Here is a 17,979-nt window from a genome sequence, read left to right on the forward strand (position 1 = left end):
AGCCACTCTAGCTGGGTACACACAAAATGTGTAATTTTCATTCATCAAGGTGCAGGGTGCAAAGCATGGTGTGACTTTCTTTGTCAGAGGCACATGACACACCTGTAGTGCACTTGGATACAGGGTGGGACCAGGAAGAGTATGTTGGATATCATGCAAGAACCAGTCATACAAACAGATTTGCTCATGTGCCATGTATGAGTGATTTAAGAGAATTTGTGGAATTCACTTATTTTCTGGTACTCAGATAATTCTCATGGGTACAAATGAAATTTACAACTGGCCCAGACTTGTTGTACGAGTCATGTACAAGTAGTCTGCCTTTAGTTCCCAAGGGAAAAAAAATACTTGTTTGACTGCAGAGTTATAGTCCCCTAATCTGAATGAATTTGGATTTTATATCTAAGACAAACTAAATGCATAATCTTATTAACATCACCACAGCTGCCAATTAACAGATATTTTATATTGAATGATTTGGTTGGTGTATTTCTGCACAGAAATCGAAACAGAGTGGTATGAGTAGTATTTCTCATCATCCTCGCTTGTACCTTATAGTGTAACGTCTCTCATGTTATATCAATCAAACTTAATTTGTATAGCACAGTTTATACATATTAATGCAATTCAAAGTGCTTTACACATGACAATGTCAAACTGATAATATTTAAGATGCTATAATAACTAACAAACTAATAAAACTAATAATAAACGGATATAATGGATTCAAACTAAATTTAAAAACTGTAAAATAGCTGTAACTGTAATGGATAAAAGAACTACAATAATATAGGTAGGCTCATTGTCATACATACATTGTAGGTATTTTGCCTTTGTATTTGTGTGTGTGTGTGTGTTGGAAGCATAGACTATATATAAAGTTGGACATAGCCTCTTGGATGTGCAGGAACTGCAGTTTTTGGCACTTGTTGCATGTTGGCTTCATTTTACAGCCCTGAGGTTGCTGCTTAGTTGGAAGCTCAGGCATTTGTGACCAATCACATACACTTACTTTCATCCCCTTTATGTAGGTGTTTCCCAAACTGACAGTTTAGGATCTTGTGGAGAGTTTCTGCCCCAGGATGTGCGTAGTTACGTCAGTTAAGTCAGTGCAGGCGAGGACAGAGCCTTAGAGCAATGAAGAAAACTTTGCTGGTGCAGGGAAAATTAAGGCCAAGTGGTCTGTATGGTTGTCATTTTGAAAATATTTTTGTGCTTGAATAATATGCTATCCTACTCTTATTCTAACTGGACAGTGCAATTTCAGGTCTCCTCAAGGGGAAAAAAAACCAAAAACCTCAAAAACAAAAGAGATTGTGTGGCCTGTTTTCTCTTCTGTTTGTTTTTTCTCAGGAGGTGTTTCGAATGTGAAACCAAACATGTGCTCACGCAATCTGTGAGAAAGGGCAAAGGGGAAATACCTGTCCTTTCCCTCAGAGTTGTTTAAATAGTTTATACACTGCAGCAGGGAGAAGCACGGGGCTTTTCCCACAGAAAACCACCTCACAATATAAGGAGTGATATCCCTGCCTCCAATTAATGTTCACACTAACCGATACTCACTCACTCACTCACTCACTCACTCACTCACTCACTCACTCACTCACTCACTCACTCACTCACTCACTCACTCACTCACTCACTCACTCACTCACACACACAGTCTTTGGTCATCCATTAATGTTTAGCCAATAAAATAATGCAGGGGAAATGAGATGTATTGTTTCAGGTTTATCATTTACTGAACTGCATGCTTCATCCACTACCTCATAGAGCACACAGAGCTTTGTCCACTCACACACATTATTTCTTTCAACCTTCCACCAATCTCTCATGACTCACCTTGTCATGCAGCCCCGTCTTTGAACTCGCTGTTTACTAACCCATATACTTCTACACACTGTGATGATCCCTCTCTTCTTACATAACCTTCCTTTTTTGGCTGAGTGAATATGACTGAGTCGTCCTCTATTACAAAATCCTTCTAAAAAAACAAATCTGTTCCTACATGCCAGAATCATTTAACCCCTGGACAAGCTTGCTAAGTTGCTTTTGCTTAATACGATCCAGCTTTGCTTTCATGGTGAGGTTGTGCTACATGAGGCACTTATCAGTTTCGACACTACATTGTACACTGCACACTGTACACAGCTCTATCTGATATTCTGGATTTATCTGTGCACAAAACAGACGATGCTGCAACAAATGTAGGGCCAATCTGATGTCTGCATATGAAGCAGTTTAAAATGACTGATCTGTGACCAATTAGGTACAACATAATTTAAATTCTACCAGATGCTGCATCAAAAGGTTCGTTTGAGATAATTTATGTGTGCAGGATGTTGGCCAGACAGAGCCAGAGAGACAATAATGAGACCCTAATATGTGCATCATGGGTGGTCAAGACACTTTAATTGTGACTGTTGAGTGATGTGAGATTAAATTTATTCATTAATAATTTTTCCGAAGCTGCTTCAAACTAATGATTGAGAGTACGGTCACACGGAGCCCCACAATCTTCTATTTTATTTTATATTTTATATCTGATCTCTGTTTCATTTAAACTGTACTATAAACTAAACGACACTATACCATACTAATACGTAAATAATACTAAAACACAGAAACATGACAGCCAACATTCATACTGTTTTAACAATTAATTAGAAACTACTGATAATCAAATTATTCTTTCTGGTCTTTACAATGAAAAAAAGGCAAAAAAGTCTGTTTACAGATTCATCAGTGCATCCGTTTTACATCATTGAGGATTTTATGTCTTTGAGTTTTGGAACATTTATCAGACAAAACAAAGTGTAGGAAGACATTTTTCTTTTTCACTTTGTTTTTAGACATTTTATAGCCCAATGATTGGTCAATTATTAAGATAAGGTGGGCTTTTATTGGGAAATGTGCAGTGTTACAGTGCAAAGTGGACAGAACAAAAATAGGACTAAAAACAAATACTAAAAATTACATTAATGATAATAACAATAATAATAAAAGTATGTACAAAGAGATAATAAAATATAGCAAAAATAGCAGCAGACAAGGAATATGGCACAGTTGATGTATGTTAATTATTTCACATGGTGCAGCAGCAGGAAAGAAAAAGCCAATAGGTCGAGGTGGCAGCTGACCATTTAGTGTTTTCCTGAAATTGACATTGGCTCTCACCCTTACTGTGATATTTAGCTGCTAGGTTATGGTACCTAATCTCCTTTACCAAAAAGATAAGGGAGACTTAATGAAAATAAGGCAGCACAAAACAAGTTGTTAGCATCTTGGTGGAAAATGTGTCTTAGACTGAGAAAAAGCTCAACCACATGTGTTCCAATGTCAAACTGCTGCCAATCTGATGATTCTATCAACCAGAAATAACACAATGATGCTTAAAATATAAATAAACCATTTCAACAAATCACTTCACAGCCAGCAGATGCGTTAAAAATTTAACATTCACTGTGTTTGTAGTGGGAACACCTGTAAAACAAACCGCACTGATCTTACAGTATCTGCTGTCCACCTCTGCCCCATACTACATGACAAGCTTCTCCTTCAGCTCCTTAAACCCCTGCAGTCATGTGAACATCAGCAGCCTCTAATTTGAGAAGTGCTGGACCAGAGCAGAGTCCAATTACACAAGGATGTCCTGCACCTTAATTAAATTACATCCAAACGATACCAGGCTGCTACAAAGTTACCCCACACAACGCTGCACACACCAAACTGGTCCATTATGACTTTAATGATGATGACTTTAGGATGTAATCTGAGCAGCTATCACATTTCTACCATCACTGTACACATTAAACAAAGACCCACCCCAGCTACAGCTGGCTACAGATTTGAGGTGTTGTGTGTTGTGCACTCTGCACCATCCATACAACAACAGAGTAATTTGTGCTTGTTGACGCACAGTTGAGGGCCTTAAGATTTAAGTGCAGCTCAACCCCAAATGTCCTGCATAAAACTTAAGTCAAAATATGTTAGTTACACTTTTTCAAGCCGTTTCTGAATTCGGACACTTGAGGCAATTAAGTGATTTCTCTTTCCTTCTTGTCCTTCCTCTTTTTCAACCTCACACAGCTCTTTCCTGCTCTCTCTGATGACTCCACAACAGGCTATCAACATCCCAGATTTTCCTCAATCACCAGCTTTCACTGACACTTGAAGGTAACTTTGCATAGAAGTCCAGCATTTCTTGGCTCTTGTCTATTTACTATGTAAAAGCTGAATCTTTAAAGTTGACGGAGCATGCTCCAAACACCTTTCATAATATATCTTTCAGTTGGAATACTAGAGATAGACAAAGACGGTAAAGAAGACTTTGCACTGAGGTTCTGGCCACTATCCTAAGTGATCTGTTCTACAGTTCATATCCACAGTACCCACTCTGTTCTCTTTTCACATTCCTCCTTTCTTTTTTCTGAAAGTCTAGTCTTTTGCCTCAGCCTCTTTGCATGATTGTCTGAGTGCTCTGAGGTTGAGATAAGGTCACTTGGCAAGAACACAAGAAATAACTCTGTTGGGTATGTGTGGTATTGTTAGCTACTACCCCATATCTGTGAGAAACTTGGACTATGTCAGAAACCACTGCATTCCCTACAACAAATGTTGTATGATGGGTTATACATAAGGTTTTAACCTTAAAATCTTTACACGACTGGATTGCCAACTGTCTCTACTAATGCAGCAGTCACCACTATAGACACACAGTCTTCCAGAAGGTACCAATTTTCAGTTTCAGTGGTCACTGTGTAAACCCACAGATTCCTGTTAACTATGAAAACAGTTTGTGCATGTTCACTTTAAATATTTCTTAATTATGGCTTTGACAGTGCACAATTAAACATCAACCTTGTATAAACAAGGAGAGATGCATTTTTCTGCCCGTACTCCCTGAGAAGGTACATAAAAGACAGAAAGATGTAAATGAAACATCTACAGGAAGTTACTCACTCCTTGAGTTGAAACAAAAGGAGAAGATGGGTAACGCACCTAAAATATGTGCCAACCCCCCAGGGGACAAAACTGTTGTGATCATAACACATTATTGCTTTTTGTGCCATCGCTTTTTTATAGTAGTAGTTTATCATTTAATTGTATATTCATATATAGCCACCAAACATTCTCTCCACCATTGCTTAAACCTCTTCTCCTATACCATATTTTTTATCCTGCTATTTACCCTGTAAATAGTAGTGTAGCTAATAAATCTCTTAAACTCAGTCATTGTGCCGTTGTGTTTTTTTGAAATAGAGACTGGAGAGCCATTGAATCGGGGAGTCACAGCTTCCGTTATTAGACAGATTAATCTATAACATCTACAATTTAATCTATGGATTCATAAGTCTACCGAACTGCTCCGGTTTCCTGGCTGCTCGGGAACTGCAGGGAAGTGGAGGAGCACTTCCAATACACTGAGCCTCGTCTCTATTAATTAATTACATGTATCATTATTACTAAAGGAGGCCGTAGGATTAATCAAACATATAACACATCCAGCAGAGAGCACAGGAGAATGGGCGGGAGAGAGAGAAGTCAACTAACTGCTACTAACTGCTATGACCAATTCAAACATATCAAAGAGAGGGAGATAGAGATAAAGACCTGCCTCTAATGAAAGTCTGTTACATTCTGGAGTTAGAAGTAAATAGAAGCTAAATTATTGTGGACCCTAGAGGGAGGTTGTGCTCTGTGTAAGAGACAAAATAGGAAAGATGTTCTGTCTAGCTATTTTTGGGCTTTGTCGTTGCAGTGTTGGCCCAGGTTCAAGTCTGGCCAGCTCTTTCCCCAAGTTTCCTCTCTACAGTGCATCCGGAAAGTATTCACAGCGCTTCACTTTTTCCACATTTTGTTATGTCACAGCCTTATTCCAAAATGGATTAAATTCATTTTTTACCTCAAAAATTCTACACACAATACCCCATAATGACAAAGTGAACAAAGTTTCTTGAAACTTTTGCAAATTTATTAAAATTAAAAAACAAAAATATAACATGTACATAACTCCAGGTGAGCTGTCATGTGCCTTTTACTGAGGAGTGGCTTCCGTCTGGCCACTCTACCATACAGGCCTGATTGGTGGAGTGCAGCAGAAATGGTTGTCCTTCTGGAAGGTTCTCCTCTCTCTACACAGCAACCCTGGAGCCCTGTCGAGTGACCATCAGGTTCTTGGTCACCTCCATGACTAAGGCCCTTCTGCCCCGATCGCTCAGATTGGCTGGGCGGCCAGCTATAAGAAGAGTCCTGGTGGTTCCAAACTTCTTCCATTTACGGATGATGGAGGCCACTGTGCTCATTGGGACCTTCAGTGCTGCAGGAATTTTTCTGTACCCTTCCCCAGATGTGTGCCTTGATACAATCCTGTCTCAGAGGTCTACAGATAATTCCTTGGACTTCATGGCTTGGTTTGTTCTCTGACATGCACTGTCAACTATGGGACCTTATATAGACAGGTGTGTGCATTTCCAAATCATGTCCAGTCAACTGAATTTACCACGGGTGAACTCCAATCAAGTTGTAGAAACATCTGAAGGATGATCAGTGGAAACAGGATGCAGCTGAGCTCAATTTTGAGTGTTATGGCAAAGGCTGTGAATACTTACGTACATGTGTTTTTTTTGTCTTTTATTTTTAATATATTTGTAAAACTTTCAAGCAAACTATTTTCCCTTTGTCATCATGGGGTATTGTGTGTAGAATTTTGAGGTAAAAAATGAATTTAATCCATTTCGGAATAAGGCTGTAACATAACAAAATGTGTAAAAAGTGAAGCGCTGTGAATGCTTTCCGGATGCACTGTATCTCTCTCTCTCTGACTGTAATAGTCTGTCTCTCCTAACTTTCTCAGACACAGAATCACAGCTCTGTCTTTGTCTTTCATTTATGTTTTTGGGGATTTTGTCAGTTTTAAAATCAGGATTTGACCGTGGGCGGTCCAGACACATACTAGGTTTTGACCTAGTCTTGTTATTTCAATGTCGTCTGTACGTCACTGTAGTCAGATGAAGCCAACCAAATGTGGTTGGTTGACTTGACTTTTTTGAACTGCTCTGGACTGTGGGGGTTCTGATAAAGAAAATGGGTTCAAATATAGTTACATATAGATAATGTACATCTTTCAATAAAAAAGTTGATCACAAAAAAAAGAACTTCAAGTTCATATGTGCAGTGTTTTGGTTGGAGCCACACCTCTGGTTAGGCCACAAAGGCTGGGTGAAGTCCAATATCCAGGAATTGTTTAATCTCTACTTGCTGCCACTTCCTAAATCTGTTTGACTGTGGGGAAATCTTTTTCATGAATTTCAAAGAACACACGTATATTTTCTTACTGGCTCACCTGCTGCACTGTGAACACTTAGAACGTCAGCAGACTGTTTTATGAATTTCAACGTATGGATTTTAGTGTGGTCAGATGAATACGAGGAATATTTACACGTAGCCCCACACACGCTGTGAGCTGGGATGGATTTTGTGTATACGTGGTCTATATTTCTACTCTGTTCAGTTTTCGAGATTTGTCCTGTTAATGACCTGTTGGTCCTGAATTCGCCTGAGTTAAATGTGGCTGCTATAAATACTGTGAATACTGACAATACTGATTGTCAGTGTAGTACAACACTGGTGTGTGACAGTGTTGCAGTGTGTCAAAGTGTGTCAAACTGCCGCCCCTGATCCAACACATTTGGATTGTGTACAAAGCAAAATACCAGACGCTCACAGTTATGCTGTTGCCCACGTAAATGCAAAGTGCTACTGAAGTTGAAATAGTTCATTTAGACGAAGGGGAGCTTCTGGGGTTATTTCAGGCACACTCATACAGTCAAGGAAGAGTTAAAATGCCTTTATTGTGTTCAGGGATTGGGATTTTTTGTTACGTATTTTACTCTGATATGCCCTAACACAATAAAGGCTCCTTAACTATATCTGGATTGTGTGCTCCTAGCCCAATGGATGTCTAGAGGGAACAGGGAGGGACACACAACCCACTATCACACACTTGAAAAATCATCCCAAGCTCATGCAATATTACTGATCAACAGTATTAAATCCTGTATTGATATAACTAGTTATGAGTGTAGTTTTCCCTGTGTGCACTGGGACTATGGGTTCTTGAACTAATGCAGCACATCTGGCATTTATCTAGTGTCTGAGTGGGATTTCCATACATGGTGACATTACTGATGTAATATCTAGGTCGAGGGAGTTTCTGTGCTCTTTACTTGTGCAGCAAACAGCAGGACTTCCCCTTCCTTTCCTCTTGTAATTCTAACATTATTTGCCCCCTGCCCCCACCGTCAGTTCATCTTTCACTACCCGTAGAGCTGCCTTTGAGTATTGTCTCCATTAGCACTGTCATTGCTATTTGCTGCCATTTCATTAAGACAAAAGTAGTGAGTGAACGCATGTTTCAGCAGACACAAACACATTTCACATGGTGTGAGTACCTCTGAGGGGATGTCCCAGAGAAGCCTCTGAGGGTGGGGTAGTGAGCGGTCCACCTCGCCTTTACAGTGCCCGTCTTCAGTGTAGCCAAGCTGGAAGGCATCTGTGGCCAGGGCGTACTGGAGAAGGGGAGAGACATGTTCATATTTACATCCAAATACACACTAATCCACAACACACACTACAAATACACAGTAAAAATGACTCCCAACATTCATTTTAAATATTATCTGTCTGCGCTTTTAAACAGAGACCTCGAAAGTGGGATTTTTTTTATGAACAACTTAATTAATTGACTTTTGTTTTTATGTGTTTCCTTCCCTCTGACAGTGGCATAGCTGTTTTATGATGTATTATTTAGTATTTACTATTGTAGTTACAGCTTCTGTTTGCAGCAACAGTATACACATCCTTTGTTGTTGCCTGCAGCTAAATGTTAAGACCTTGTTCTCTACACTGTGAGCAGCTGCTCACTGTGACTTTTCAGGGGCTCTGTACTTTTGAAGTTCTGTTTTGTTCTGTTTTTCAATGCACAGCCAGTGACTTCTGCTGCTCAGGTAATTTTTTCCTGGTTTGGATTCCTTCAGAGTCAGTTGTTCAGGAGGTTTTTACCTGGCACTGAATTAACCACAGAGGTCTCCTCCTCTCCAAAACTAACAGAACAGATGATTATAACTGTTAAAACACCGAATAAAGCAGTTTCACATTTAAAGTCAGTTATTCACCCACGGTGTCTCGGAATGGCTGGGAGCTGAGCTGCCTAACATTTGCTTAGATAACTTAAGATCCAGACGCCCGATGACTAAAATCCTTCATCCGGTAAAAATACATAGTTGGAAATGACAAAGATCTAAAAAAGGTACCTTAAAACTGTGGCTTATGACTAGATTAAGTCAGTTTTGACACTTCTGGCAGGCAACCACGCATGCACAAAAAGGCACATGTACACACCTGAAGAAAATATATAAGTCGAGTTATTTTGCATCTGTGTTTTTGTTCATTTTGTCTTTTAATGAAGCACAACGTGTTGCATCTATTTGCATGAAATTTGATGTATCAATACGTTTTTTAAATTATAAAACGTATAAAAGGTTCAAGTTCACACAAACACAATTGATCATCGTGCTTCATAGAACTGAAATGTATGGCCTTTAACATAAAGTACTTTACTCTCTATACTTAGATGTACAGTATAGAAGCTGTTCCATTGCTACTAGTGATGATAAAATCCTTAGTACTAATGCTCAACATGGGCAAATTAAACAATGAATCTGTTTCACTATAAACTGATTCCATTGTGTGTGCAACTGTCTGTGAATGAACTGGTTAAAAATACAGAATAACACATTGAGATAAGGATGGGCTCAGTTAGTGCACATATTTTCAGTAGGTGAAAAGCCATTTTCATGGTAAAAGTCTGACAATGGAATGAATGACTAAGTTATGAAGAAGCTGGAACTCGTCTCATCAAGTCAAAGATCGACCAGTCTGGAAAATTCCACTCCCATCTATACAGAAGTGCTTTACTTCAGTAAGTGTAATCATGTATCTTAAAGACACATCACCAGGCCCATACGGTGCCTGGAAAATAAACCCCCAGACCATGACTGTTGAACTTCACATCATAACTCTGGCACCCACGACATCAGCAGCAGACACAAGCTGGACTTGTACACAAAGGCTTATTAAAAAGGAGATTGAGTCATCAAACCTCAGGCCTTCTTTCCACTGCTCAGTCGACCACGGCTTGTGCTCTATAGGTCACATATTGACTGATGCACCCACACACACATATTTCAGATGTTTTTATGTTTTGTTTGATGTTTTCTCACATGTTATAATGTGGTCCTATAATTACACTATTTCATTCGGCTATATTGTTCATTGTTGGAATAGCAAACTTTGCAAACATGGACTTCATTGGTAGAGTAGAGATGTATTGCGTATATTGACATTGCAGGGCCACCTTTTCATTGCAACAACCAGCTATCTGTCAGTGGGATCTCTTTTCTGATCATACAAATATACACTAGCTGCTACTGTATATAGCATCATTACCAGCAGTGGTGGCTTTGCAGTCATCATTGTCTGGGCTGCTTTTTCTTCCACTAATTTTTTTTGTTTTCCTCCTTACACACAGCCATTTCTCAGAAAGGATCTCTCACAGTGGCAGTACTTCAGCCGACTGTGGTGGATAAACACTAGTGAGCAGAAATTTACATACACACAAGCCCATGAACACAGATACACACACAGAAATACTCACCTCCCAAAGGTGAGCCACAGTCGGTGCATCAGCCCAGGAGTGCTCTGCATTCAGCCCACTTTTCCCGTTCTTGTAGATCACAATGGAGAATGACTTATCAAACCACCTGGGAGACAAGAGAAGAAAGATGCAGCAAGGTTAGACAGCAGACAATGCATTATATTGTATTTTAAAAAAACAGTGAGAAAATATGCATTTATATATTGAAACACTCATGTTCTATTTGAATCTAAATAAATAAATGTGCAAGTACATATTCATGGAAACAGCAGTTAAGGAGAAATATTCTATCTTTTTACATTTACATTTTTTTCAGGATATTAAAATTGAACACAATTTCAGAGGAGGTAGAGAATGGATCGATAAGGCCTTTCACAATTATTAGTAATTAGTAAGTAAGTCATTTCATTTTATCTTGACGGGGAAATGAAAGTGTGTTCTGGGTTTTAAACTAATCTAACAGTTGCTGAAATATTTCACTTAATTCAAAAGACTTGGCAAATGGTGGCCCTAATGATAAAGTCAGGGAATCATCAAATTCATGATGATGAATCCTCTGGCAACCATGAATGTACATCACGGTCACCAAATTTGTTGGCAATAGTGCCGAACAAGTGGTTCAACTCCTGGCCAGGCACGCCATTCCCCCACTCTCTGTCCCATTTCCTGTCACTCTCCACTGTTCTATATATAAATGCAAAATGCCAAAAAAACAAAACAAAAACAAAACTTTAATTAGATGGGAGATATTTCACCTAAATAAGTCAAGCTGGTGGAAACCTGTCATTTGGGGGGGGTTTACCAAAGTCAGCAGAATTCATCCTCAGAGGACTATGAATGTCTGCACAAAATGTTTTCAGCATATTAACCACTGTCCATCCTATGTTTTAAATATAGTTTGACAAAATATGGCTCAATACACAGTTTCTATTTGTTTCCTGTGCAGGCAGTGGTTTACATTTGTTTGGGTTACTTTAAGCAAATACATAAGACTCTATCTCTCTTTTTCTGTCATGCAACTAGACCAGTAGAGTAACTCCACACTAGATTTTAGGAAGGGAGAAAAGCAGAGCTTCACAGGCTGTCTGTTGAACCTCTGTCCACATCCTGCTGGGTGTAGTCTGTTATTTTTAAGATCCTGCCACATAGTGTTTGGAACAAAAGGTAACCATCTTGTATCAAAACAAGCCTAGTTAGTGTTTGACATCCAATGTCCATTTTGAGTGATGTGAGGTGAACAAATTTAGGTGATGAATGAGAAACACTGTGACGGATTTACCAGGTAGTAAGAAAAAATGGTTCTCTGCAGACCGTCACTTATGTCCAAGAGACATCCATGCTGTATGGTAACATTGTGCAGCACATATTTATCCAAACATCTGAAGCACATTGTCATCATACTCTGCTTGTGCATAACAGGCGTGTTCTGTACTTGCCTATGTAGGTGCATATTACTCTTTTAATGTGTCCTTAAAGACACCCCCTCCACAAAACATATTATGCGCAAAATATGCAGTCATGTTATGGCTGAGTATTTCCACCTTGGAACTGCAGTGAACCAATGAAACGGATTCAGACAGCCAGGGATTCGTACATAACATTACTAAAGAACTAATCCCATCAACTTTCGGGGACGAGGGGAGGGTAAAATAAACCCAAACACTTGTTGCATTAGCATAATCACTAACACTGTGTCAGCCACTGTCAGTTCCAAGCTAACAAACAACATAAACAAATAAAAGATGCTAACTACGCTAACGGTTCTGATACTCTGCTGGTCTCTGACTCTGGTTCACAACAGACCCCTCATGCGAGTCTGGGTCTGACTGAGACTCAAACATGTGGCTGAGTCTCTGATGTTTCCTCTAACACTAACTATCTTGCTCCTTCAACGTTGCTTCACCAAAACCTTGTCAATACAGAGAGGGAGAGTTGGCTTTGCCAGCCACTGGCAGCTACAAGCTACCAAACAACATAAACAATAACTACACTTACCCTGATAAATCTTCTAGTCGCCGATTTAGGTAAAAACAAACTATTCAAAAACTCCTGAATCTGGACTGAGGCAAGGTAAGTGTAGATGTGCAAGTTTAAGCTAGGTCCCATAGTCTTCATTTTGATACCTACACTGGTCATCATTTTTAAATCATTAAAAATGTGAATGGTGAAGGGGGAACACCATCTCTCTTTCCTGTCTCTCTCTCTGGCTAGATAAAGGCAAAAAATCTTAACAAAAATGACTTTAAAAAAAAGTGACGTGGTGAAATGGGGATTACTTTTTAACAAAAGCATTTCAGTTAATTAGGGCTTCACATGGCAACAACTGACACATTCAGGCCACTGTCAGCACTCTGAGGTTTGCTCTGCCACCCAACACAAGCAAGTAACTGAAAAACAAGGAGTTGTTGTCCTGACCTCTAACACAGATTTCTGCTGCTTAAGAAGGTCATAGGAGTTGGATGGAGAGAAAGACAGGGGATGACAGACTAAGAACGACTGGAAATTAAGGAGTCTAGGACAAAGAGAGATTGATAATGACCTTGACAGAAAAAAAAACTGTTTCGAAAGAAAGACACTGTATTCATGTAAATATACATGAGTATGAGCAGAGATTAGATAAAAATGTTTTCCAATATATTACACAACAGCTGACGGTGCTTTCTTGTTGAGAGTTAGATGAGAATGGAAAAATGTATTCGGTGTTTTACAGCGGCTCCGTTTCTAGTGATTGGGTATAAATGCTTTTTGGGACAGATTGTGCCAGATTGGCTTTCAGCAGTGTGTCCGCTGTACTAGTATCACATAAAAGCCCAGCAACATTCCTGGGGGCTTGCAGGAAACAGGAGGAGATATCTAGCCTGACTCAGTCCAAAGGTCACAAAATCTGGCTCCCAGCACCTCTAAAGCTCAGCACCACCCTTGCTAAAAATCGCAACATGTTTTTTTTTTTTTGTTTTCTGTTAATTAGTGAGCTCTACAGGTGCTGGTAGGTGGCATTTCTTATGCCATGTTAACTGTTTCCTCCTATTTCCAGTCTTTATGCTAGGCTAAGCTAACCATTTGCTGGCTGTAGCTTTATATTTACATTTACATTTAGTACATTTTGCAGACACTTTTATCCAAAGCGACTTACAAGAGAGAGAGAGAGTGGCATCACTAAAGCTTCAGTGCAGTAGGAGACCTTGGTGTAAGTACTACATCTATTTACTAAGTGCAAGGAGATCAGGTAAAGAATGGAATTGAACGTGAATACTAAGTGCTAGTTAGGCAGATTGAGGTGTTAAAAATTGTTAGCAGAGGAGGAGCTCTCTGAAGAGATGAGTCTTAAAGAGATTCTGAAAGAGAGAGAGGGACGCCCCTGTTCTGATAGGATCCATAGCTTGATCCACCATCAGGGAACCACAAATGAGAACAGTCTGGACTGAGATTTCCTTGTGTGGACAGACGGCAATGTCAGAAGACATTCCTTAGAGGAACGCTGTGGCTGAGAAGGAGCATAAGGGGAGGGACTTCTGGGTGCAGACCCAGAAGTCCCTCTGAAGGCAGCATTAGTGAACTTGAATCTGATTATCGCTAGTGTGCGGGGACGATAAAGCACTGAAAATATTCTACCTTTAAATGGATATGGTTTCAGTGGGTGTCTTTTTTAAAAGTGTCTTAAACAGGTTTTTTCTGCTGACCCCGTCCATAGCAGCACATTGCTCAGCTTCTGTGCTGGTGCTCCTGGCTGCTTCTCTAAACTGGCAGCATGCTGATCCAAATCTACAACAGGTTACAAACACACTGACTATTCACGACTCCCTCACACAACCCCACGTAATAACCCGAATTATGACTTTAAGGAGGCACTGCATTGGTTGCATTATCTCAGATACAACTCACCACATAAGGACTGAGAGCAATGAATAATCTTCAGATAAATGTTAAAGAACATTTTGTAGGTGTGATATTAAACATGTGATGCCATCTGTTTGATGCAGAAATACAATGTTAAACAGCTTAATCCAGTTTGAATATCAATTTGATTTAGAACATTTGCCTCAGGTGACATACTTCACTTAGTCCTGGCTGGTGTTTCAGTTTTTTTTTATATTTCAGAATTCAAAAGAAACCAAAAAGCACCTTATAGTTCAAGATAATGTATATTGGTTTCCCATTGCCCGTATACTTTCTCTCCTCCTCACCTGTCATAACATTTCCCATGGAGCAGGGACTTGGCATAGCGGTCCAAGTTTCCTGCTGGGTCTTCTCCCCTCATGCCTTGCTCCTCATCATCGAGGGTAACAAAGAAGGCCGCCCTCTCGATGGCATCCAGCGAACGTTTGTTGACCCCGGAGCTGAAGTACTGTTTCCTCATTTGAGACCAGGGAATTCTGGAAATGACACATATAAATGGTGAGAAACTTCAGAGTCATGATTGTCGTAATTATGATCATGGATTGTGATGCTCACAAATGCTGACAAAAACACATATTTCTGAATTACAGAAAAGAGCAGGAAAAGTCTCAAGAGCACAGAGTTCATGGAGGAGGAAACAGTAGATGATTTTATGATTAAGACAACACATTCAACTATGAGAACATCCAAGATTTATTTGGCATTTCTTCAACAAGGAGCTGGTTACGACACTGTATAATCGCTTTGTGATATTCATACAAGTAAAGTCTCCATCTGTGTGACAAGGCAACCTAAGAAGACTTCAAATGTTACAATTACAAAATATATTCTTTGGTTTCGATCAACTGGAGTGACATTCCCAAGCATTTATCATGACTGTCCAAAAAAACATTCATGGGAAAATTGTGGTTTTTCCATTTAGCTTTTTAAATTTGACACAGGCATATGCACAGAAACATTTGGATGGAAATCCACTTGTGATGTTTTGGTCTCCCTGTCAGTTCACCACTCAGACTGAAATATGAACTGAGTGATGAACAACTTCAATGCCCATAAAGAGAAAGTCATTAACCATGTGATTAGAACCACTTCTCCTCTTGACTCCTAATGGAACATTAATGTTCACAAATCAAGTTTTTAAATTATGTTGCATGAATAAATAATTTAAATGCACTACTGTCCCACATCTGACTTCAGACTGAACCGTCTCAACAACTACTGGATGGATTGTCAAGACATTTTGTCTTGACAATCATACAGACAATGACGATCCCCTGACTTCCCACGACAAGGTAGGAATTTTTGGGTTTTGGTGACATGTTTTAACAACTATTACCACACACATCCATGTTCCCTTCACAGTGAAATGTAATAACTTTGTAATAACTTTGTAATAACTTTGATCCCTTAACTTTTCATCTGGTGTCGTTACAAGTTCTCCAATACTTTAATTTGACTACTAAAAAATTCCCATCAGCCTCAGCTTGTGTTTAGTACTAATTACCAAATGTATAAAGCAAGCATGCTAAACTAAAGTGGAAAACATGATGAATGTATACCTGCTAGTGTGGCTTTACAGTCTTGGGTGCAATAAATCTAGACAGAAGCCTGGCAGTTATGCTTACCACTAATTACATAGGTGTTTAATTAATATGGCAGCAAATCTTTTATAATACAATACATGTTTCCCATTTTCACTTGGTGAACTTGTTCAGTAATGACGATCCATTGTTGTGCCTCATTTCACTTTGATTCACGATAAACAGTTAAACAAAAAGGATCGAAACTGATGCAGCAGAAGCAGGAGAACGGTGTAATAAACATTATTTCTTCAAGTCTAACAAAGTTATAGAATCAGTCATGTGAGTGAAAAAATAAAATGCAATACAATGGTGTATGCAAATAGGTCAACCGCTCTCTTATCTCTAATGTCCTTAGACAAACACACCTAGGATTCAGTTACACAAATGGCACCTAACACACACACAGAAACCTTCTGATGGTCATTAATCTCCCTATGGGGTTTCAACAGCTTGTTTTATCACAGCGTCACACCTCACAGAAACAGAAACTTTGTTCTTCTCATGAGTTCACCTTTCCTTTTAATCCTCACTTCTCCATTTCCTTGATTTTCCATTTCTTCTTCCCTTTCCTCTTTTTAACTCTGCTGTTTGTGTTCTTTTTCTCTGATGCCTCACTTTTTTCCCACAGAACCATGGATATCGTGACATCAACTTGCAGATAAATGATCACTGAATAGATAACAAAGCAACGCATTCTTTCCCCTTTTTTCAAGTGATGTCAAGTGCTGGCCTCTTAAAAACAATGGGCTGTCATCCGGTCACAAGCCCAGAAAGCTTTACTCATAACAAAGCAGCACAACAAGGACTTACGTTAATGCTTAATTTATATTTATAGTATAACGTTTTAACAGATGCTGTAATGGAGATTTAGGAATGATTGATTTGATATTTTTAGAGGTACGCATACAGAATTACTGAGATACTTTAACTCAATAAGCTTATACTGTAGAGAAACATCAGGTCATATTAATATCCCTGTAACAGAGAGCTCTGTAGTGTGATCAGCTGCTCAGTTGTGACCAGGGGTTTACTTCTTCTTGGTGCACTGAAGGACTCAGAAACCTGAAAGTCTGGTTCTGAAAAACAAACAACGAGACTCACAGTTGTGGAATTTAATTTTGAACAGTGTTCGTTGTTTGTGTTTGTCACTGTGCCAGCAACTGGGTGTAACATTACAGGTTTACTATGCAGGCCTTCTCAGTAGCTGTTTAGAAAAACAGAATTCAAGTGAGTGAGTGAGTGAGTGAGTACTGATGGTGAAGCGAGCTTGAGAGTGAATGAAGAGAGGGTGCGGCATGAATCATAAAGAAATAAAACATTACTTTCTGATTATTTACAGCAGATACATTCTAAAACAAAAATAAACAAACCCACACCTTCACACAACCCCCTGTGCTCTGTGAGTGTGTGAGAGTGTGTAGCTCAGCCCCACCCTCGGTCTAACAGACACACGGACCTACAGCATTTTTTACATCCATGAGACACACAGATGTTATCTAGGTGCTGTGTTTCTCACACCCTGCGCACTGTTATTAGCTGGGGGCTTCACACCTACTACCCAAAGGTTTCAGCCCAGAATCATCCCGAACACAGTAAAATAAGAAAATAAGAAAATACAGGCGGAACTCTGCTGTTTGTTTTCTGAATAGTGTATACCTTTAAAGGTGGGTGACATAACTATGCCAATACTTGCAGTTGCAATAAAAAACAAAACATAGAGGAGAAAAAAAGGCAGGCCCTGCAAATGTTCATTCTAAGGGTGTGTGTCCATGTAGCATTTTT

General features: G+C 39.3%; 1 protein-coding gene across 1 annotated transcript in view; it reads right to left on the reverse strand.

Annotated features, from left to right (window-relative positions):
* The window catches only part of cpt1a2b (carnitine palmitoyltransferase 1A2b), a 48,465-nt gene that overhangs the window by 12,891 nt on the left and 17,595 nt on the right, over window positions 1-17,979 (reverse strand). Inside the window, exons 11-13 of the mRNA XM_071474725.1 lie at window positions 14,902-15,090; window positions 10,718-10,823; window positions 8,454-8,570 (exon numbers count right to left, since the gene is read on the reverse strand). Coding sequence (XP_071330826.1) covers window positions 8,454-8,570; window positions 10,718-10,823; window positions 14,902-15,090 — 412 coding nt within the window. The remainder of the gene's footprint in view (window positions 1-8,453; window positions 8,571-10,717; window positions 10,824-14,901; window positions 15,091-17,979) is intronic.

This window comes from Trachinotus anak, unplaced genomic scaffold (assembly GCF_046630095.1).
Source record: "Trachinotus anak isolate AG129_WGS33_773 ecotype Australia unplaced genomic scaffold, CSIRO_AGI_Tana_v1 ptg000003l, whole genome shotgun sequence".
NCBI classification, from domain to species: Eukaryota; Metazoa; Chordata; class Actinopteri; order Carangiformes; family Carangidae; genus Trachinotus; species Trachinotus anak.